Source organism: Mesocricetus auratus, unplaced genomic scaffold, assembly GCF_017639785.1.
Source record: "Mesocricetus auratus isolate SY011 unplaced genomic scaffold, BCM_Maur_2.0 Super-Scaffold_100015, whole genome shotgun sequence".
Lineage (NCBI taxonomy): Eukaryota > Metazoa > Chordata > Mammalia > Rodentia > Cricetidae > Mesocricetus > Mesocricetus auratus.
Window position 1 is genome coordinate 32054315 of NW_024429198.1, and position 23637 is coordinate 32077951.

At 38.1% G+C, this 23637-nt stretch overlaps 1 protein-coding gene across 2 annotated transcripts; it reads right to left on the minus strand.

Moving 5' to 3' along the window:
* Positions 1-811: 811 nt before the first annotated feature.
* Positions 812-20266, minus strand: LOC101826488 (zinc finger protein 420). 2 transcript variants are annotated; one of them, XM_040757754.1, is made up of 5 exons: positions 20081-20266; positions 13037-13194; positions 6263-6389; positions 5663-5758; positions 812-2830 (listed from the first exon to the last, which is right to left on the minus strand). In XM_040757754.1, the coding sequence occupies exons 2-5, from the start codon at positions 13049-13051 to the stop codon at positions 1590-1592; spliced, it is 1479 nt and encodes a 492-aa protein (XP_040613688.1). In that variant the 5' UTR covers positions 13052-13194; positions 20081-20266; the 3' UTR covers positions 812-1589. The 2 variants fall into 2 exon arrangements, with proteins under 2 accessions (XP_040613688.1, XP_005065477.2); XM_005065420.4 differs by having other exon boundaries at positions 13037-13305.
* Between the last annotated feature and the right edge of the window lie 3371 nt (positions 20267-23637).

Here is a 23637-nt window from a genome sequence, read left to right on the forward strand (position 1 = left end):
CAAGAAAATGGAACCAATCTAGTTGTCCACCAACAGATGACTGAATAATGAAAATATGGTACATAAATTTAATGCTATTCAGCTCTAAAGAAAAAAATGAAACCACAAAATTTCCTGGAAATGGATGAACTTAGAATGCATATTAATTGAAGTCACTCAGTCTCAGAAAGGAACTGTTTTCCCTAATATGTGGATCCTAGTTCACAATGTATACATGTATGTATGTAAGCAAATGTATATATGTACAACATGCAGAAATAAGAACAAAAAAGGATAATATTAGGTGACAAGAAAGGACAGAATACATGAATCATAAAAGATATAAAGTGAATTACTTTTCTAGATTTAGCTGTTAAGAAATTTTCTTGTGTGTCTAAGTAATGGATAAATGTATAAAAACTAATGTAATTTATAATGAAAGTGTAAAATCCAAAGCTAAAAGCCACCACTTCAGGAAGACTTGGGTCTGGGAAACTGCTTGCTTAAGTGGCTATGTTTTTTTACTTTTTTAAAGAACATGAAGTTAGGTAGGTAGAGAGGGAACTATCTCAGAGGAATAGAAAGAATAGGAAAGTAAAGAACAAAAAATGTCCAAGCAATTACAAAAACATTTGAAAAGATATATGCCATATAGAATAGTAACTTCCAAATTACTTGAAGGATATTAACTCTGGGCAAAGAATGACAAAATCATTCTACTAATTCCCAGCAATAGAGAATTAAAATGTGCTATCTGCATCTTTGAGTAAAGTGGACTATTTTAACTTGTGATAGAATCATATGTCATTCAATATACAGCAGAGACAATACATTAAGAAACACCTTTATTAAAACAACTAAATTTCACAATCTATGTTTCAAAATCTAACATGGTTTCTGAAAAAAAAATAACTTTCAAGAACCAGTTTTGTTCTTTTGATATAATCATTTGAGAGCTGTGTTTCATTCAGTTTAAAAAGTGAGATTATATAGTAAATTTGGTTTTACAACAAATTGATATCCTTACAAAGGTAAGTTATCTGCAGATTATGATGTCTGTGATATTTCTTTCATTATATCAAATAATGATGCCCTGTAAATTAAATTATGAGCAATCCTTCAAGGTTTTATTTTTCTTTTTCAGACAGTCTTTCTCTTTGTAGCTTGCTTTGTAGACCTCTGCCTCCCAAGTGCCAGGATTAAAGGCATGTACCATCATGTCTGTCTTCCTTCATGTTTTTGTGACATTCCATAAATTCATTGGCCTTATCTATTATAATAATTTCCTTATATTCGGTAAGATCTGAGTTGTCAGCAAAGGCTTGGCTATATTCTTATTATTTATGTTTTGTAGTATAAATACTTTGCTTTTCTGAAGTGTGAATATTATACTATACTCCTTCCAGTCATCACATGTATGAAGTTTCTACCTAATATGAATTCATTGATGGTTAATGGAAATCACATTTCAGCTGAAGGTTGTAAAACATTATATGTGCAAGCTTTCTCATCAAGACAAAAATCTCTGATGTTGTTTATGGCATGAAGAATTAAGGATTCGCCACATTATTCTAACTTGTAGGGTTTCTATTATATATAAGTTTTTGTTGCTATATAAGTGGGAAACAATTGTTAAATACTTTTCCACCCTGTTTGCATTTATAGGGTTCCTCTCCAGTTTGTATGGATTCTTTGGTATTAAGGGCTTTACAATTACTAAAAGCTTTGCCATAATCTTCATATTTGTAGAGTTTTTCTCTAGTATGAATTCTTTGGTGTTGTTTAAGATTTGAAGAACAGTTAAAACCCTGGCAACATTCTTTGCATTTGTAGGGTTTCTCCCCAGTATGAATTCTTTGGTGTTGACTAAGAGCTGAACAATTATTAAAGGCTTTGCCACATTTCTCACACTTATATGGTTTCTCTCCAGTATGAATTCTTTGGTGTTGAATAAGGGCTGAAAAATTATTAAAGGCTTTACTACATTCTTCACATTTGTAGGGTTTCTCTCCAGTATGAATTCTTTGATGATAATTAAGGTGTGAAGATGAGTTAAAGGCTTTGCCACAGTCTTTGCACTTGTAGGGTTTCTCTCCTGTGTGAATTCTTTGGTGATGAGTAAGGCTTGAACTATTATTAAAGGCTTTGCCACACTCTTCACATTTGTAGGGTTTCTCTCCAGTATGAATTCTTTGGTGTTGAATTAGGGCTGAACAATTATTAAAGGCTTTGTCACATTCTTTACATTTATAGGGTTTTTCTCCAGTATGAATTCTCTGGTGTCGAGTAAGATAAGAGACCATGGTAAAAGCTTTGCCACACTCTTGACATTTGTAGGGTTTATCTCCAGTATGAAGTATCTGATGATAATTAAGGTATGAAGAACAGTTAAAGGCCTTGCCACACTCCTTGCATTTGTAAAGTTTCTCACCTGTATGAATTCTCTGATGCCTATACAGGTGCGAAGAGCAGTTAAAGGCCAAGCCACATTCCTCACATTTGTAGGGTTTCTCTCCAGTGTGAATTCTCTGATGTTGGGTAAGGCTGGAAGACCAGTTAAAAGCTTTGCCACATTCTGTGCATTTATAGGGTCTCTCACCAGTATGAATCCGTTGATGCTTATACAGGTGTGAAGAACAGTTAAATGCCTGACCACATTGTCCACATTTGTAGGGTTTCTCTCCAGTATGAATTCTTTGATGTGGGGTGAGGCTTGAAGAACAGCTAAAAGTTTTGCCACATTGTTCACATCTGTAGGGTTTCTCTCCAGTATGAATTCTCTGGTGTTGAATAAGGAGTGAGTTCCGACCAAAGGCCTTGTCACATTCTTTACATTTATAAGGTTTTGATCCTGTTGAATAAATAATGAGGTATCAGTAAAAATGATAATCTATATTTATAATACTTATGGTTAACATTGTATATTTTTATTCAGTTACATTTTTATATGAAATTTACCCTCACAATGAACCATAAAATACAGTGTAAAAATATAATTCTACACCCCAAATCACTACAGCCTTACTCAGAAAATACCACAGGTGGAAAAAATTCTAAAATTCCATTGTACTGAAAGATGAAGACAACATGTAATACACAAAGGAATACTATTCAACCTTTAAAATGTAATCACATACTATCTACCATAAGGATAAGTCTTAAAGGTGCTATGATATTTGAAATAAAATCTATTACACAAAGACATATGACCTGAGTTAATTGAAGATTTTATAGTAATAAAACTTGTTAGACTGAAAGTAGAAAGCTGAATGGAATAGATTTATGGAGACAAAGGTACACAGTTTCCTTCATAAATATAGAGCTGTTTTCAAAAGTGAAAACATTTTCTAAAAAATACTGCATAACAATTTGAATAAACAACTCCATTGACTAGCATATTAAAAATATTCAAGATACTTTTATACAATTGAAATAAATTTAAATTATAAATTAATATATTTAAATTTATTTGTAAACCACTGAAGTTTCAGTAAAGGCAATGTGTCTTCATAAACAGATGATAAAATTAGCATTATTTCTATAAATTCTCATTTGGCAGGATAAAGCAACTATTGTGTATGATATGAAAACATGGAAATGGGTAAATAAAAATTAAATTATATTGGAAATATAGATATAGTTAACACATATTTTATTGTCTTATAGTGTCTTAACTGCAATCCAATCAGAATATGTCTAAACATATTATCAACTTATTTGTGAAAAACTAGACCAGAAAAAAAACACAGATAATGGGATTACAAATAAGACAAGGAGAATCTTGAACCCATGAAATCCTGAAAGAATACTTAAAAATTACTAAAAAAATTACTTCAATTATGTATCCTTTTTGGCTGGGACTATAGAAACATAAGCATTTTAGATACCATCTGACACCTGTCAGAATGGCTAAAATCAAAAACACCAATGACTGCTTATGTTGGAGAGGATGTGGAGAAAGGGGAACTCTCCTCCACTTTGGAAATCAGTATGGTGGTTTCTCAGGAAAATGGGAATCAGTCTATCACAAGATCCAGCAATTCCACTATTAGGCATATACCCAAAGGATGCACAGTCATACCACAAGGACATCTGTTCAACTATATCGATAGCAGCATTATTTGTGATAGCCAGAACCTGGAAACAACCTAGATGCCCCTCAACTGAAGAATGTGTAAAGAAAATGTGGTACATTTACACAATAGAGTACTACTCAGAGGAAAAAAAAAACAATGAAATCTTGACAGATGGCACTGGAAGAAACCATCCTGAGTGAGGTAACCCAGACACAGAAAGAAAAATATGGTATGTACTCACTCATAAGTAACTATTAGACATAGAGTAAAGGATTACCAGGCTACAATCTACAACCCCAGAGAAGTTAGGAAACAAGGAGGACCCTAAGAGAGACATGGACCTCCAAAAAAGCAGAAAGGGACAAAATCTCCTGAGTAAAATGGGAACATGGGGGGGGAGGGGAGGGAAGTAAGAGAAAGAGGAGTGGGGGAAGAGAACATGAGGGATCAGGAAGGTCAAGTTGGGGGAAGAACAGAGGAGAGTGGGGAAAGAGATATCTTAATAGAGGGAGCCATTATGGACTTTAACAGGAAATCTGCCACTAGGGAGGTCTCCTGGGATCCACAAGGATGATCCCAGCTAAGAATCTAAGCAATGGTGGAGAGGCTACCTTAAATGCCCTTCCCCTGTAAAGAGACTGATAACTACCTAAAATGCCATTATAGAGTCTTCATCCAATATCTGATGGAAGCTGAAGCAGAGATTCACAGCTAACCACTGAGCTGAACTCCTGGACTCCAGTTGCAGAAAGGGAGGAGTGATGAGCAAAGAGGTGAAGACCAGGCTGGAGAAACCCACAGAAACAACTGACCTGAGCAACTGCGAGCTCACGGACCCCAGTCTGACAGCTGGAGAACCAGCAGAAGACCGAATCAGGCCCCCTGAATGTGGGTATCAGTTAGGGGACCTGGGCAGTTTATGGGGCCTCTGGCAGTGGAACCAGTATTTATCCCTAGTGCACAAATGGGCTTTGCAAGCCCATTCCCTATGGAGGGATATTCTCTCAGCCTAGATACACAAGGGACGGCCTAGGTCCTGCCCCAAATGATGTGACAGACTTTGATGATCCTTATAGGAGGCTTTACCTTCCCTGAGGAGTGGATGGGGGGGTGGGATGGGTGGTTGGGGGGGGAATGGGAGGATAGAGAGAAATGGGATTAGTATGTAAAATAAGATTGTTTTTAATTTAAATGAAAATAATAAAAAAGAGTTTGAAAAAAATCATAAAAGTACATCCACAGAGAGCTCTGAGGAGACAATTTTAATCAATGAGCATATAGACAAATTAGAGAAACTCATTTGTGGCTATTATAAAGATTTAACACAGCAATGAAACATCTATCAGGATGTAGATCTTCATAGGCAAAAGAGATTATTTTGGTAGACTATGAATGCACGTAGAGATCACTGGAGGGGAAGAACATGACTCAGAGGATTTAAAAGTATGACAGACATTCACAAGAAATACCCTTGTTTGATAGTAAGAGAAATAAAGGAGACTCCTAAAAATTGTTTCCACCAAATAGCTTCTCGATCCACATTTTAAAAGCCTGGCATTCTGGTGGAGTTTTGGACCCCTCACCCGTGTCTTTTCATTCCTACATACCTGGGTATATGGCTACTGTTGCTTGTTGTTTCATATTCCAAGGCTGTTTTCTTTGTTCCAGAAATGTAATCAGATATGGCTTAGAGAAAGCAAGGCCTGTTTGTAGAAAAATGATGCTTTATGTTGGTCTCTGAGAAATCAGAATTTCTATCCTAGTATTTGCCTCTAAGAGATATAATAAAAGCTTGTAGGAAAAAAAAAACTATTTTCTCTAAGTCTTCCCTGATAAGTATATTAGAATATGAAAGAAGATTTTACAATTTGTATATCTTGAGCTTTACTTACAAATACAGAAAAGGGTGGTGTATTGTTTTGCTTTAAATGTGTATGGTATGTCTCATGCAACTGAATTTCTAAAATTACCACTAGAGTGAAGGATTCATAATTTAAAACAAAAGAGGTTAAAACAGGATAGAATAAGGCTTATCTAGTCTATTATTAACTAACCCCTATTTTTCCCTTAAAAGCAGAAATGTGAAATTTATTGACATAAAGCATAAGCTCCCATGAGATATTCTACAAAGGAAGGCAATTAAATGTTGAGAGTGAGTTAAGAATTGAGCAGGAAATGTTGACAGTGAGTTAAGAATTGATGCTCACCTAGAGAGACAAGGTTGCTGTAATTCTCTAGCATCACATCGCTATACAAATCCCACTGGGCAGGATCCAGGCATTCAGACTCCTCTGGAGAGAAATCAACGGCCACATCTCTGAATGACAACTGTCTCTGATATAGAAATAAATTAGTTGCATAAAGTAAGTAATTATCAATCAAATAGTTATCATATATTTCCTGACAGTTCTAATTTTACCAAAGATGAAAGGAGAGGTAGAAGTGGTTCTGATTTAAGTAATATATAATGTAAACTGAAGGATTCTACACTATACACAGTGTGGGCTAAATTTGTATTATACTATATAAATTGTTTATCTTTCCCATAGAGTATCATTAAGGATAAGTTAGAATACTATCAATCTTTTCAAATTTAATACAATTATGAATAGGAAATGTAATTAAAATGAATATTCAGATGCAATACCTCTGGGCTAAGTTCTGGGTTTCTGAGTATGTACAGATCTCAGTAGTGATGTCAATGACTGATCTGAATAGCCATTAAGTAGAACAATAAAGGAAGAATTCATAGATGCAATTGAATTTCAAGAATTTAAGTAAGTTACACATAAAAAATAGAAAGTACAGCAACAATACCTTTTGAATATTAAAATAAACTACATGTCGAGCCAGCTGCACTAGCCAGTCAGCAGAAAAGGCATCTGCAGGCAGGCTGCACCAACCCCCATATCAGACCCTGTAATCTACAAGTTCCACTCTGCCCCCAATCCCACCCATCACCTGTGACCTCAGTGTCTCCCTGAGACACAGACATCAACTGTTCAGAGAGGATCAAGAGAGAGGACCAAGAGACAGTGACTACATTGATTGGTCTAAGAGATGATCCCTGAGACAGACACCAACCACAACAATTGGACTAAGAGGCAAAGACATTGCCTGCACTGATTGGAGGAAGAGATAGGTAGTAACCAATGCAAGAATACATTCAACAACCTAACCTAAAGAGCAATATGGCACCACCAGAAACTAGCAGTCCTACAGGGAGACCTGAACATTCCAACACAGAAGAAGCAGAAGAAAATGACCTTTTAAAGATAACTTTATGACGTTGATAGAGACTCTTAAAAAGGAAATGAAAAATTCCCTTAAAGAAATTGAGGAAAAGACAAAAAATTCAAAGAAATCAATAAATCTCTTGCCTCTCTCTCCCCCCCTTTCTCCCTCCCTCTCTCCTCTCCTCTCCTCTCCTCTCTCTCTCTCTCTCTCTCTCTCTCTCTCTCTCTCTCTCTCTCTCTCTCTTGTTTTTGTTTTTTTGGTTTTTACGAGACAGGGGTTCTCTGTATTGTTTTGGAGGCTGTTGGTCCAGCCCGGCCTCAAACTCACAGAGATCCGCCTGCCTCTGCCTCCCGAGTGCTGGGATTAAAGGCGTGCGCCACCACCAATGCCCAGCCATCAATAAATATCTTAAAGAAAGCCAAGAAAAAGTGATCAAACAGGTGAAAGAAACAGTTAAAGGTGAAAATTGAAATAGAGGCAATAAAGAATACACAAACTAGGGGAATTCTGGAAATGGAAAACCTGGGTAAATGAACAGGAACTACAGATGCAAGCATAGCCAACAGAATGCAAGAGATGGAAGAGAGAATCTCAGGCATTGAAGATACAATATAGGAAATAGATTCATAGGCCAAAGAAAACATGAAAGTCAACAAAGTTACAACACAAAACGTCCAGGGAATCTAGGGCACCATAAAAAGACCAAACTTAAGAATAATAGGGATAGAAGGAGAAGAATACCAGCTCAAAGGCACAGAAAATATATCAGCAAAATCAAAGAAAAAACTTCCCCAATCTAAAGAAAGAAATGCCTACGAAGATACATGAAACTTACAGAACACCAAATAGACTAGACCCGCCCCCACAAAGTCTCCTTGCCACATAATAATTAAAACACAAAATATAAGAATAAATAAAGAATATTAAGAGTTGCAAAGGAAAAAGGCCAAGTAATATATAAAGGCAGGCCAATCAAAATAACACCAAACTCCTCAATGTAGACTCTGAAAGCCCAGAAAGTCCTGCACAGATGTTATGAAGACACTAAGGAACCATGGATACCAACCCAGACTACTATCCCTAGCAAAACTTTCAATCACCATAGATATTCCATGACAAAACAAGATATGAACACAATACCTATCCATAAATCCAGCCCTACCAAAAGCATTAGAAGGAAAACTCTAACCCAAGGATGTCAGTTGCACCCACGAAAGCACAGGTAGTAGATAATCCCACATCAGCAAATCCTAAAGAAGGGAAACACACCCACCACCACCCCCAAAAAAAGAATAACAGGAATCAACAATCACTTGTTATTAATATCCCTTAATATCCATGGACTCAACTCACCTATAAAAAGATACAGGCTTGTCAAGCAGTGGTGGTGCATGCCTTTAATCCAAGAACTTTGAAGGAAGAGGTAGGCGATCTCTGTGACTTTGAAGCCAGCCTGGGCTACAAACCAAGTGCCAGGACAGGCTCTAAAGCTACACAGAGAAACCTTATCTTGAAAAACCAAAAGAGAAAAAAGAAACAAACAAAAAAAGACAGACTAACAGAATGCATGAGAAAACAGAAACCCACCTCAACTTCAAAGACAGACATTACTTAGAGTAAGGTTGGGAAAAGACTTTCCAATCAACTGGCCCTAAGCAGTAAGCTGGTGTAGCTATCATAATATTTAACAAAATAGACTTCAAACTAACGATAGTCAAAAAAGATGAAGGACATTTCATATTCATCACAGGAAAAATCCATCAAGACTAAGTCTTAATCCTGAAACTATATGCCCCAAATACAAAGGCAGCCACATCTGTAAAAGAAACATTACTAGCTGGGCGGTGGTGGCGCATGCCTTTAATCCCAGCACTCGGGAGGCAGAGGCAGGTGGATCTCTGTGAGTTCGAGGCTGAGCTAGACCGACAGCCTCCAAAACAATACAGAGAAACCCTGTCTCGTAAAATCCAAAAAAAAAAAAAGAAAAGAAAAAAAGAAACATTACTAAAGCTTAAATTGCACATCAAACCCACATACTAATGGTGGGAGATTTTAACACTCCACTCTCACCAATGGATAGGTCTGCCAGACTTATTAAGAGAGAAAAAAGGGATCTAACAGATGTTGTAAGTCAAATGGGGTTAACAGACATCTATAGAACATTCATCCCAGCACACAGGAGGCAGAGGCAGGCGGATCTCTGTGAGTTCAAGGCCAGCCTGGTCTACAGAGAGAATTCCAGGACAACCTCCAAACCAATACAGAGAAACCCTGTCTCAAAAAAACAAAAAAACAAAAACAAAAAAAACCAGAAACAAACAAACAAAAAAAGAACATTCACCCAAATACAGAAAAATATACCTTCTTCTCAGCACTTCATGTTACCTTCTCTAAAATTGTCCACATACTTGGCCACAAAGCAAATCTCAATAGATACAAAAAAAATTGGAATAAACCCCTTTATCTTAGCAGATCACCATGGCTCAAAGTTAGAATTCAACAACACAAACTCTAGAGGAAAAAAGACATGTCATTTATCTCCTCAAACATTTATCATTATTTTTATGATCAAAAGCCTAAAACCCTATCTTCTAGCTTTCTGAAATGTATAGTGTATAACTTGTACCTGTGGTCACTATTCTGTATAATAGTATTCTTGTCTTGCTTCTCCCTAAATGTATAATACCACTAGCTCATTCCCTGATGTCATTATACCTCCAATTTCTGAGATCAAATTTTGATTGAGACCAAATAACATATTTTTCTCTGCCTGAATTATTTTCAGATTTTCCATCTTGTTATAAATGATAGAATTTCATTCTGTTTCACATCTGAATAATATTTCATTATAATGTATACCACAATTTCTTGGTTATTTTTTATTTTCTGACATACTTTTGTTACAAATCTAGACAATTATAGAAATAACATTTCAACTAAGTTTATGTAACCGCAAAAGTATAGAAAAAAGAATATTTTTAAAAAGAGCCAAAAATCAAGTGTTTGTGCTAAAATAATGTTTAAAATAGTTTCATAGCCAAAAAAAAAACTTTAGAGAAAACCTATTACAAAGTCAGCCAAACAAAATTGATCAAATAATATTTATATCTCATATATAATATGTAAAAATAGAGCTAAATATTAGGAAAAAGAAATTTTTCATTTCTTTGGAAATGAGGAATATGATAGTAAGGGCTGGTGAGTTTAGTCAGTAGATAAAGGACAGCTCGAGTTTCATCCCTGAGACCCACATGATGGAAGGAGAGAAAAAGTCTCTGGCATTATCCGTGGACCTCCAAATGTACTGCATTATCTCTCTCTCCCCTCTCTCATACACACGATAAACAAACAAACAAATAAATGTTAATAAAAAAGAAATATGAAAGGAGATAGAATGATAGGGGTACAAGGAAGAGGAGGAGAAAGGAGAATCAATAAATCAAATAATCCAATTATAAATGGGGTAGAGATTTAACAGAGAATTCTCAACAGAAGAATCCCAAATGGCCCAGAAACACTTAAGGAGATGTTCAACATCCTTAGCCATTAGGGAAATGAAAATCAAAACAACTATCTGATATTCCATCTTAAACTGGCTAACATCAAAAACACAAGTGACAGCTCATGCTGGAGAGGATGTGGAGAAAGGGGAACACTCCTCCATTGCTGCTGGGAGTGCAAACTTGTGTAGCCAGCCACTTTGGAAATCAGTGTGGTGGTTTCTCAGAAAATTGGGAATCAATCTACCACAAGACTCAGCTCCACCACTCTTAGGCATATACCCAAAGGATACACAATCACTCAAAAAGGACACTTGCTCAACTGTGTTCATAGCAGCTTTATTTGCAATAGCCAGAACCTGGAAACAACCTAGATGACCCTCAACTAAGGAAGGGATAAGAAAATGTAGTACATTTACACAAGGGAGTATTACTAGGCTTTTAAAACAATGACATCAGGAAATTTGAAGGAAAGTGGATGGAACTAGAAAAAAATCATCCCAAGTGAGGTAAAAAGACTGCTGGAAAAGGGGTACATTTCAGGGTCAGGTAAAAACCTGGTCGAGGGAATCTCCCACAAATCTACAAGGATGACCCCAGCTAGGACTCCTAGCAATAGCAGCTATGTAGCCTGAACTGGTCATCTCTTGTAACCAGATTGGTGCCTAGCTCAATGGTCATCAGAGAGGCTTCGTCTAGCAACTGGTGGAAATAGATGCTGACCCATAGCCCAACATTAGGCAGAATGTGGGGAATTCTGCAGTGGAAGGAAAGAGGATTGTAGGAGCCATAGGGATCAAGGACACCACAAAAAATCTCACAGAATCAACTAACTTGGCCTCACGGGAGCTCACGGAGATCAAACTGACAACCTGGGAGTCTGCATGGGACTGAACTAGGCACTCTGCATATATGTTACAGTTGTGTAACTTGGTCCTTGTGTGGGACTTGAAACAGTGGGAACAGTGGCTGTCTCTGACTCTTTTACTTGCTTTTAGGACCCTACTCCTCTGAAACAGGCCACCTTGCCCAGCCTTAACACATGGGGAAGTACTTAGTCTTCTGCAACTTGATATGCCATATTTTGTTGATATTTATGAACAGCTGCCTTTTCCTGAACAGAAAGGGAGGGGGAGTGTATTGAGGGGTGGGGACAGAGGGCCACAGGGAGACTGGAAGGAGAGGAGGGAGGGAAAGCTGTGGCCAGGATGTAAAATAAATAAATTTATTTAAAGAAGAAAATGCCAAAATGACACCCAATACTGTGTATGCTAATTAAAAAAGAATTGACTAATGTGAAAACATAAATGACACTAGACATATTTAAGAAAAGCAACCATAAATACTAAGTCATACATTCTTGATTATTTCATGTCATTTATTATTTATTTTGAGTTACATCTTACAATTTTTCTATTGTCAACTTGCTGATAACAATTTTTGCTTTAAACCTGGCATTGGTGGTGCACATCTTTAATTCCAGTACTCAAGAGGCAGAGGCAGGTGGATCTCTAAGTTCGAAACCAACCCGGTCTACAGAGTGAGTTCCAGGACAGGCTCCAAAGCTATACAGAGAAACTCTTGTCTTGAAAACCCAAAAAGAAAAGAAAAAAGAATTTTTGCTTTAATATTATGAATCACATTAGTATTTCACAGTACATTTATGAAGCCAAATATCACTGTTGTTTATAAAACTCAAAGCTGATACCCATTACATATTTTGTAAAACAATACATTTTTGGTTTTGATTTTTTTGTTTTGTTTTTTGAGACAGGGTTTCTCTATATTGTTTAGGAGGCTGTCCTGGAACTCGTTTTGTAGACCAGGCTGGCCTCGAACTCACAGAGATCCACCTGCTTCTGCCTCCCGAGTGCTGGGATTAAAGGCATGTGCCACCACCGCCCTGCTTTGATATTTTTTATAGTAAACTTTTAAATCACAAGCCTCAAGTATCTGAAAGGTGTTCCAAGGATAAATGTAACAGAATTGATAAAATCTAAACTAACTGTGAGGCTTCATGAGAGAAAGAGAAAGAATGGGAGAAGATTCTGCATACAGGAAAGATATTTTACAGAGATAACCTTGCCTGTCATAGGAATGGGAAATTCAGTCAGGAAGAACTGCAGAATAGAAAAATGATCAAAATTTTAGAGCAAATTGATAAAAGTACAGATCAGCATGTTTTAAATACAATGTATTTTGGGAGGAAAATTAAGACTATACCATGTCTTAGGCCATATTTACCTTAGAACTAGTCATTTCTTCTTCTTCTTCCTTCTGTGTTTCTTTCTGTTTTAACTCAAAAGACACCAGATCACGTAGACTTTCACGAACCTCTTTTTGTAGGTGCAAGACTGATGCTAGCTTTCATTCAGTTGAGGTATTTCTGCATCTCATTTTTACTAACAGTTTTAAATGAGACAGTATTCAGTTTAAATCCAGAAAAACACTCAAGATCAGCGTTTCTATCTATCTAAAGAAGGGAAAAATTATGAGGCATTGATATTTCATACCTAAAAAGGAACAAAAAGAAAATGTTATCTATAACTTTCAGAAAATATATGAATTTTATTTTTCAATGATAATAAATCAGTAAACCATATATGAATTGCCAATTCCCTCCCAAATGACTTACTATTAAACTTCAATGTCCAGGTAACAAGACAGAGGATCACCCATCAGAAGCTTTCAAAAGAGGATTCATTGTATTTTTGAATTATTGTAATAGAATTCAATTGTTACCTACTATATTTTCTTCAATTCTGCCCCTCCCCCCATTTTGCAGATAGAGATTCTCCCTATTTATTTTCTCTGGTGGCATTATCAGTAAAGCCACGAAATTCCATTCAAAGTCGCCTGCCAAGAAAAATAACCTGAGAGAGACATTCACTAATTGCTAAAGGAATGTAAAGTCAATGTTCTAGTTTGCTTTCTGCTGTTGTGATAAAAACCATGACTGATATCAACTTTGGCGGAGGAGAGTTTATATGGCTTATAGTTTACATTCCGTCACTGAGGGAAGTCGCAGCAGGAAATTGGGGGCAACAACCAAAGCAGAGATCACAGAGGAATGTTACACAAATATTGTGGGAGCAACCATCTACTCTGGTTGGATTTAAGGCCCACACCATGAAATGGAACCCAAACCTGACTCTGCTCTAGAGAAGAATCTAAGACTGGTTAGGACACGGGAAACCAAATATTGTCCTGTTAAAGGAACACAGCAATAAAATGACTCCTAATGGCATTGTCTAGCTCAACAATCATCAAAGAAGCTTCCTCTTCCAGTAAATAGGAACTAACACAAAGGCCCAAAACTGGACAAGGTGTAGAGTGTGAGAGACTTTGGAACACTCAGTCCTAAATGGGATGTCTTCACCAAACCCCGCTACTCTGGGCTCAAGGAACTGTATATGAAGAGGCTGAAAGACTATGAGAGCTAAAGGGAATGAATTACTCCAAGGAAACATTGTCTTCAGACACAACAGGACTGAGGCACATGTGAACTCAAAGGAACTGTACAGGGCCTGCACAAATTCAAGCCAGATAGTGTTCCAGTGTGGAGAAGGGTAGTGGACATGGGCTCCCACCCCAGCCAAGGAGATATCTCCAATTGGCATCGGCTTACAAAGGAAAATGGGCTTTCTTCAATGGACTCTCACTGTGTATATTAACTATACTTAAGGGGATGGCTAATACAAAACAAACTCAATGGTATTCTTGTAGACTTTTTCTCATATTGTTTTATTGGGGCATTATTTTGTCTTACTGGTCTTTTGCTTATCTATTATGGTTTCTGATTTTGTGTCTTTGTGGGATATGTATGTGTTCATTGTTCTTTTATTTTTGTCTATTTTTTCTAAAGAAAAGAGAAGAAATGGGGTGGACTTGGATGGGTGGGAGTATCTGGAATTGGTTGGAGAGGGGAAATTATGATCATAATATAATATATGAAATATTTTCCAATAAAAATAACTAAACATAAGTAAATAAAAGAAAAATTAAAGTATAATACACAAAAAAGTGCTTGTTGTTTAAATCCAGAGTTCTAAGCACGGGACCCACAGTGAAAGGAAAGAAACAACTTCCAAAAGTTGTCCTCTGACTTCCAACATGCAAGCCATGGCAAGTGCATGGCTGCACTCATACACAGACATCTTGTATGTACATGCATGCTCAAAAAACACTAACAATAATATGTAAGTTTTAATTTTAAAAAGGGCATCCAAGCGATAAAGAAATGGATAGAGATGCAAAATTAGAGGGCTGTTTCAGTCAGGAAGAACTGCAGAATAGAAAAATGATTGAAATTTTAGAGTAAATTGATAAGGAATACAAATGTGTACAATTCAGTTAAAAACAGAAAAAAGTGGTGGGATACACACACACACACACACACACACACACACACACACACACACAAACATGTAATGGGGAAAGGATCAGAAATTCAAGGTTATCCTCCACTACATACATACCCAACTAAGTGAGGTGGTACTTTCATTCCAGCACTCGGGGAGAGAGTTAGAAAGTAAGTTGTGAAGTTAATGCCAGCCTGGTCTACATAGAGAGTTCCAGATCAGCCAGGGCTAGATAATAAGGCCTTGTCTCAAAAACAAAAAGAAACCCAAGAACATTATAATAGAATGTCCTAGCCTTGTATGGTGGTTGTCTTAGTTAGGGTTTCTATTGTGATGAAACGCCAAGACTAAAAGCAAATTAGGAGGAAATGTGATTTTTTTTTTTTGTACACTAACAAATAAAGCTTTCCCAAAGACCAGAGAGCAAAGCTAGTCACTAGTTAGCCATAGAGTCTGGAGATGTGTTCAGATAGCCAGGAAGTGATACGACTGGGCGCAGAGAGTAAGGGAAGGCTGGAGGAGACAGGAACTCGGCCTCTCTTTGGCTGGGAAGTTGTCCAGGTACGGTGTGGCTGTGGCTTGCTCCTTTGTCTCTCTGATCTTTCAACATTCACCCCTATATCTGACTCCTGGCTTTTATTATTAACACCAATTAGAACTCATGCTACAAGGAAAGGATTTATTTGGCTTACACTTATACATCATAGTTCATCACTGAAGGAAGTCAGGATAGAAACTCAAACAAGGTTGGAGCCGGGAGGCAAGAGCTGATGCAGAGGCCATGGAGGAGTGCTGTTTACTGACTTGCTCATTTTGGCGTATTCAGCCTGTTTTAGTTACCCCGTACAAAGAACTCAGGACAACCACACAGAGATGACACCACCCACAATGCGCTTGGCCCTCCCTCATCAATCACTAATTAAGAAAATGTCCTATGCCCAGATCTTATGGGGCATTTTCTCAATCCAGATTCCTTCCTTTCAGATAACCCTAGCTTGTGTTAATTTTTGTGTGACAAGTTTATGTGACATAAAACTAGTGATCACAGTGTCTCGTGGCAAAAACTAATTAAGATAAGTATATAAAATGATAAATATATCATTAAATATGGCAGGAAATTCAAGCAAAGACTAGAAAGTAATCATTGGGTTTGAATATATTTTAGGCTATTGATAAGTCTTTAAAAAATAAACTAAATTAAATCACAAAGGAGAAGAATATATGATATTCTAGAACATATATATCCTAGTACTGTGCTGTGGGTTCTGCATGGAGAGATGAACTGAGAAAAATATGTGGAGATTATGTACTCGATGTTGACTCAGTTATCCAGATATTCTAAGTTTTCTTTAGTAAGTACTGCTGTACTTACTAGAGCTCAATCCACAATTTTTTAACAATCCTAGGAAATATAGTAGATAAGTTATGCTCTAGTAATAGGACAGGATTCTCACTATAAAACACTAAAGGTGTTTAATACCAAGTGAGTAATGATAAACATTCTACTATGTTGTATGTATAAACCAAGAAAATGTTATTTCAGACATTAGTGCTAGTGAGTCTTCATGTTCTATGAAAAGTTTGTAAGTGAACTCTCCTTTGGTTCATTTGCATCATGAAAAATTGTGCCTGCCATGACATCAAAAAGCCTAAGATAAATTTACAATCAATTTGAATAACTAGTTGTTACAATCTGCTATTGTATAGAAATTTGGAGTATTCTAAAGGGATGTAAAAACTTCCATTCTGGAGGGAAACTCCTTAAAGTCATTGAATTTTTGGTTATGAGATACTTTTTTTTACACTTATTGTATAAAGAAACAACAAAAATTTTGCTTGTTTAAAAATAAAAAACTAGAGCTGGAGAGATGGCTCAGAGGTTAAAAGCACTGACTGCTCATCCAGAGGTCCTGAGTTCAATTCCCAGCAACCACATGGTGGCTCCCAGCCATCTGTCATGAGATCTGGTGCCCTTTTCTGACCTGCAGGCATACATGCAGACAGAACACTGTATACATAATAAATAAATAAAATCTTTAAAAGAAGAAAACCAGGGCTGGAGAGATGGCTCAGCCATGAAAGGCTAAGTTAACAACCAAAACTAAAACCTATTTTATTCAGCATGCTGTGCACATTCTACAGTGCACTCATTTGACAGTTCCTGTCCTAGTGCGGGCTGGATCACAACTAAACCAGACGCTCTAGAGCCCTAACTGAGACTGGTTAGTTTAAGATGGCTCTCCTCGTGTGTGTAGTGGCTTGTGCCTACTCTTGCCTAGGGCATGTGTGTGGTGATATATTGTTTAAGATTTAATAAAGTCACTGAAGATCAGAATGCAAAGCTAGCCACAGTTGGAAGCTGGGCAGTGGTGGCACACACCTTTAATCCCAGGACTCAGGAGACAGAAGCAGATGGATCTCTCTGAGTTCAAGGCCACTCAGGGCTACATGAGAATGCATCAGTCTAAAAAAGTAACATAGTTCACGCCTTTAATCCTAGCACTAGAGAGGTATATAAGAAGCATAGTGTCTCATTGGAGATTTAATTTCCAGTCACAGGGAAGACAGGATCTCAGTTTCAGCCTTGGCAGAGGTAAGAGCTACTGGCTTAGCTGCTTTGCTTCTCTGATCTTCCAGCTTGAACCCCAATAACTGTCTCTGGGTTTATATTATTTGTGTTACACATGTTTCCTGACCATGGGTTTCTACATAGTCTATCTATGCCCAAAGTTATAACCAACAATGGAAGAATATATTTAAATCATATATTTTAATGCTTTTTGACCAAATCTAGTCAAAAGACAAAGTACAGTTCATTGTTGAAACATGTTGTGCAAGCATTCAGACAGTTTGTTCTAAGTAGAGGTGAAACAATCTACCCTGCAGGGAAGGAAGTTCCTTAACAAAAGCTTTAGGACAATCGTTCTCAACCTGAGGGTCACAATCCCTCGAGGTAGGGGTTGGGGGGGAGAATCAAACAATCCTTTCATATGGATTGCCTAAGACCATTGGAAAACACAGGTATTTATGACTCATAACAGCAAACTTACAGTTATGAAGTAGCAACAAAAGTAATTTATGGTTGGGGTCACCACAACATGAGGAACTATATTAAAGGGTTGTAGTATTAGGAAGTTTGAGAACCACTGCTTTAGGAATTCCTTCAAAGTGATCAGATACACTAGGCCCCTCTGTCTCAAGCATATATGTATGTATGTATGTATGTATGTATGTATGTATGTATGTATATACAGTAAGGACTGCTGAGAGACACTCTCGAACTAAACTGCCTAAAAGAGGCAGCTGAGCCACCTAGCCAGGAAGAAACAGAGACCATCTTAGCTACCTGAAATTGGCTCAGACCATCTGAGCTACCTGAACTGGGCTCAAGGTTTCCTGCTTTTATGGGGTTTTGGTGATGCAGCTGTCTCTGGGTTATTTCTGATCCTGTAAGTAACCCTTCACCCATACTCCAGTAACCAACCCTAGGGAAACTCATTGGTTCACCAAGTTGGGTTTCGGTGTTATTCTTTTTGATCTCTCATCAGTTCTCTATCTGGGGTAGGTAGGCACTTATTCAGTCTTCCCAGGAATACTGTGACACACACCTGCGTATGATTACATGTCAGGGCAGGTGGAGTGATAAAGAACTTGTTTGGTCCTAATCCCCTGCTCCTCCCATACATTAACTGGAAAGCACTAAAGTGCCCATGTGTGGGAAAATACAGCTGAAGTAGGTACAAAAAGGACTCACTGAAGATGCATCTATGAGTACAGTAATGGAGAATAGTATGTAATGCCACTTAAAGAGTTATTAGTTTAAGATGTTATATTAATTTATGATGTGGAATATTTGTTTAATGACACAAACGTGTTGCATTCTTTAATGCTGGAACTGTTTAACTCTATGAAACTGTGTTACTTTGCCACACCTGAATGGTCTAATAAATAGCCGAGTGGACGATAGCAAGGCAGGAGAGGGATAGGCAGGGCTGCCAGGTAGAGAGAATCTAGGCTGGAAAGAAAGAAGAGCTACGAGGGAGAAAAGGAGAGAAGAGGAGGATGCCAGGGGCGATTCACCCAGCCACGTGACCAGCCTTGGAGTAAGAAGGGAAGAAAGACCATGCCTATCTTTCTCAGTCCAACTCATCTCTCCTGAAAATTGGTTCAGAACTTCCAGCATCACACAGTCCCTGATAGGTATTGGACTATTTTTCACTCTAGAGTGTAGGAACAGTAAGTAATTCCTTGGACTAAGCAAATATAACGTGGTCCTCTTTCTGGAAGTTTTATTTCTATATGGAAGTGTTTCTATGAGAGTTCAGGTGAGAGGGGTAGTGTACTTGGGGGCTTTATCTTCAAAGGGGGCCCTTTTAAAATCTGTAATGATTTACTCCAAAGAAAATGGAACGACATTCCAATACATCAACTTCCCTCACAGAACTCAACCCCCAGAAACTGTTTTTATAAACTGCAACAAAGAGTATTAGGCAAGCTAGAGACTCCACTCAGTTAAATACGCCAAGAATCTCATAAGTACGACAGTCATGTAAGTCTCATTAAGCTGGTCAAATGACCTTCCCACGGCAAAGCTGGAAAACGATTTCATTTATACACCTCCCAAGACCAGGTAGTCAGCAGAAACAGCCCTGCCTGGAGCGGGAGGGGGATCAGTCTGGGATTCGGCTACCCGAGCCATCTTTCCAGTTCTTGGAAGCATACTGTAGACAACTGACAGCGCACTACATTCTAACAGCGATCTCTGAAAGCACTGTTCCGGTCATCTCCTCCCTAGACATGACCAACGCATCAAGACCCGGTAACCCAGCCTAGATCACCGCAAAACCCCCCACCCCAAAACGGGTTCTGTACGCTTTACATCCACCCACAATTCCGTTCTCGGTAAGCTTTGGACCCTCCCTCTGACCTGCAGAGTGCCTCCGGCTTGTAGAGCTCCTCTTTCCTCGCTAGCAGCTACCTGCAAGTCAAATAATCCAAACCCAAGCTTGTAGAACAGCAAACAGTGCATCCGCAGCACCGAAGTCGAGGGATGACCCTTGAGATGTGTATGCACACAAGGAATGCCAAAGCCGGGTTTCCATGGCCCTTGCTTGTGACGTCACACAAGGCGAGACTACATTTCCCACAAGTCTGTGGGGGGGATTTCAGCAACCCTTGAAAGGATTTGAATATTTCCTAGGTTTTTAGTTCTGTTTCCTGAGATTGAGGGTGTCATAGACACCCATGGCAAAACACCAATGCACATAAAATTAAGATGTTTCTTTTTAATTCCTTCAATGACTTCGGACATGGAAATGCCTACAGAAAGGATAACTATTCAGAAAGAACCATCAAACAAAGAAGAATTTGATTTATGGTACCAACATCTATTCTTAGTAAAAAATGTTTATATAAAAAATATATATCTCCTCCCTTCCTAGTACTCTGGTAGTCTCAATTTATGTAAAACAAATGCTGGTTTTGGAGTTGGATTTGGCTTTCCTTCTCTCAATTCAAGCATGTTGTTAACATTCAGAGTTTCTGTCTCATATTTTTAAAAAAAGCCAATTGCTGTAAGACAGAAGAAACAAAATCTAGGGACTGTTATTTGTCAAAAATCAACTAGCTTTTGTAGCAGGCTGGTCTGGAACTCCAGAGATCCACCTGCCTCTACCGCCTGAGTGCTGAGATTAATGGGATTAAAGGTGAGCGCCAACACCGACCAGCCTTTCTAAAATCCTAATTTGTCTCTATTTTCATCTTTATTGTTAACATTTTCAGTATGTATACCAATGAAAGTTAAACTTTCTGTGTTGATATTAATGTTTCAGTCTTCCACAGTGAACAATAAGATCTCCTAACCGCAATCATTGAAATCTCCGGAAAGAAGATTGGGTCCCAATTCATAAATTCCACTTGATTCAACTTGATGTCTTTGAACTAGTAAATACCACTCTAGGACCAGTTTGGAACTAATACTGCACTAGACAATTCCAAACTAGTTAGCTGTAATGGTGCACCTTCTTATAACACTCTGGTCAGAGCTTCAGATAAGAACTGCAGTCAAGCATCTACTGAAACTCAGAGACTAGTTACAAACGTTATAGTTAGTCCTCTTGAGACTTTCCGTTGCCTTATTTTTTCCCTTACAGGATCCCATCAAGTCACCATGGTCCAAATCCTAAGAAAAACAGGACCCCATTTCCCTACTGTAGGCATTAAGGGTATCATTAAGGGTATTCTCTCTCTCTCTCTCTCTCTCTCTCTCTCTCTCTCTCTCTCTCTCTCTCTCTCTCTCTCTCTCTCTCACCACTGAAATGGGGATAATTATCACCTACTTAGGGTTGGTTTTAAGTTGTGTAGACTTGGGTATGGAAGATGATGGTCAGAGTTGGGTATCCCTTTTAGAAAAGTTTAAGGCAATGGATGGGAAGAGTATGGTTAGGATGGGATATAGGTAAATTAACATTATTTTGGCAACTATTAGCTATAGATAACTTACATGATTAGATTCTTGTATGTTGACTGTGTAGTGTCTTCTCTCTGTTTACGATGTTTTGCACACAAATATAAAGCTATGTGTCTGTGTGTAGTATATTGATACAACATAGGATATTTTATCATGTTGCACTTTACAGTTCTACCTCTAGTCAAGACATTTCAGTTCTATCTCTGTTGTTGAGATTCATATATATATATATATGAATATTTATATGTCATATATATTTACAATTCTGAAGTCATTGTCCTTGAGCAACTATGTTTCTGAGAATTACAGATTATAGTTATCCATGCTTCTTATACCTATGATGTTAATCAGACATAGATATTTGATCTTTAAACATTTCAAAGCACTGAAGAATATGGCTTTTAAGTGTTTTAGTAACTAGTACTCTGTTGACACAAGACACAATTGCTCCTGACAGCATAGAGCTATTCCTGAGAGTATGTTGGGCACTGATGACACTCCATCTGGAGTTTATTCCCTCCTTGACTATGGGCCTTTTGAGCAAAGAACTGCTCCCACCTCTACTGCTGACCTTGGACATGCTGTCCTAACTGGGCTTGCAGGAGATAACCTTAAAGAAGACTGCTGAACCTTGCCAATTCAGGGTAAGACAGTTTTTCAATTTCCCTGCTTCTGAGATGATCCATCTGATACTTTAGATCTTAGACAAAGTTAGTTGCCCCCCGACATTGCTGTGAGACCTTGGGTGACTATCCAGGTAGCCTGCTGCTTCTGTCTCTGCTTGCACCTTTAGGAAGTTACACACTTGTACTTCCTGCCTACCCTACTATTTTTATTTTCCTTCTCAGGTCTTTGATGAGGTTGAAGACTAGACAGTCATAGCCATATCCTCTCTTATCTTAGATAGACAAGATTTAATCTGCCCATATTAGGACTGCTATCAGAGTAATCTCTGTTACGCCTTTGCCCTGACACTGGACATGTATACTGGACATGTAGTATATATGTATTGCTCAATGTTGCTCTCACTGCTAGTAAGTTTTAATTTGTGTATGTTTCCTTTTCCTGGAATATATTTGACATTTGTTATCACTGTATATAGTCTTTGCATCAGGCTTAAAACCTTCTTCTTTAGACTAAAAGGGGAATTGTTGTGGTCTTGCTGGTGAACCTGTAATGGTGGCCACACCTCTTTGGGCGTGGCTTCAGGTGGACAGAAGCAGAAAGAGGGAAGCTTGAGGCATGGCTTCTTTTGCACCATCTTTCTCTTGGGTCATCTGATCTGTTAGGAAGGGCAGAAAAGCACTCCTTCAGTTCTTTGTATTTTTCTGTGTAAGTGTTCCTCAATAAACACCCATTTTTCATTTATCTTGGGTCTAGTGAAATCATTACACCCACACCTTCACAAGACATAGCAAGCTATTTGGAAAGCAGAACAAGGCAAGGGATGGACATGCCAGTTGCCAGAGCAAGGTAAGGCAATGCATACCAATGGGCAGGCAATGCATGGCAAGGCAAGGCATGTGAATGACAAAGAAATGCAAGGAAAGCCTAGGAATGTACTTGACAAAGCAAGGCAAGGTATTCTGTCAAGTCAGGGTGTCAACTTCCCAGCTTCTGTGCTGGTCAGTCAGTGACAGTGCTAGGTCACAGCCAAAGCTGGTTGGCCCAATGCTGCTGTGAGACTTTGGGTGACTGTCCAGGTAGCCTGCTGTTTCTGTCTTCGCTGCAACTTTTGGAATCGCTCGCCTGCACTTCCTGCCTACCCGAGTATTGTTGTCCCCTTCTCAGGTCTCTGATGAAGTTGAAGATAAGACTGTCACAATTATTGTTCTCTCTTCCTAGATAGAAATATAAGGTACAAGACTTAAACTTTCCAGTTTAGGACAACTTCATAGTAATCTCTGTTATGCCTTTACCCCAGGACTGGACATGCGGTTCATGCCTATTGCTCTATGCTGCTTCACTGGCAGAAGGTCTTAAATTGTGTATGTTTTACCTTTGCTTCTCTTAGA

Excerpts from the sequence above, each read along its gene's own strand:
- LOC101826488 (XM_040757754.1), bottom strand. Across the intron at positions 5,759-6,262 it reads CAGCAACCTTGTCTCTCTAG|GCCTTGCTTTCTCTAAGCCA; the intron begins GTGAGCATCAAT and ends TTCTACAAACAG. Across the intron at positions 2,831-5,662 it reads AACAGTAGCCATATACCCAG|GATCAAAACCTTATAAATGT; the intron begins GTATGTAGGAAT and ends TTTATTCAACAG.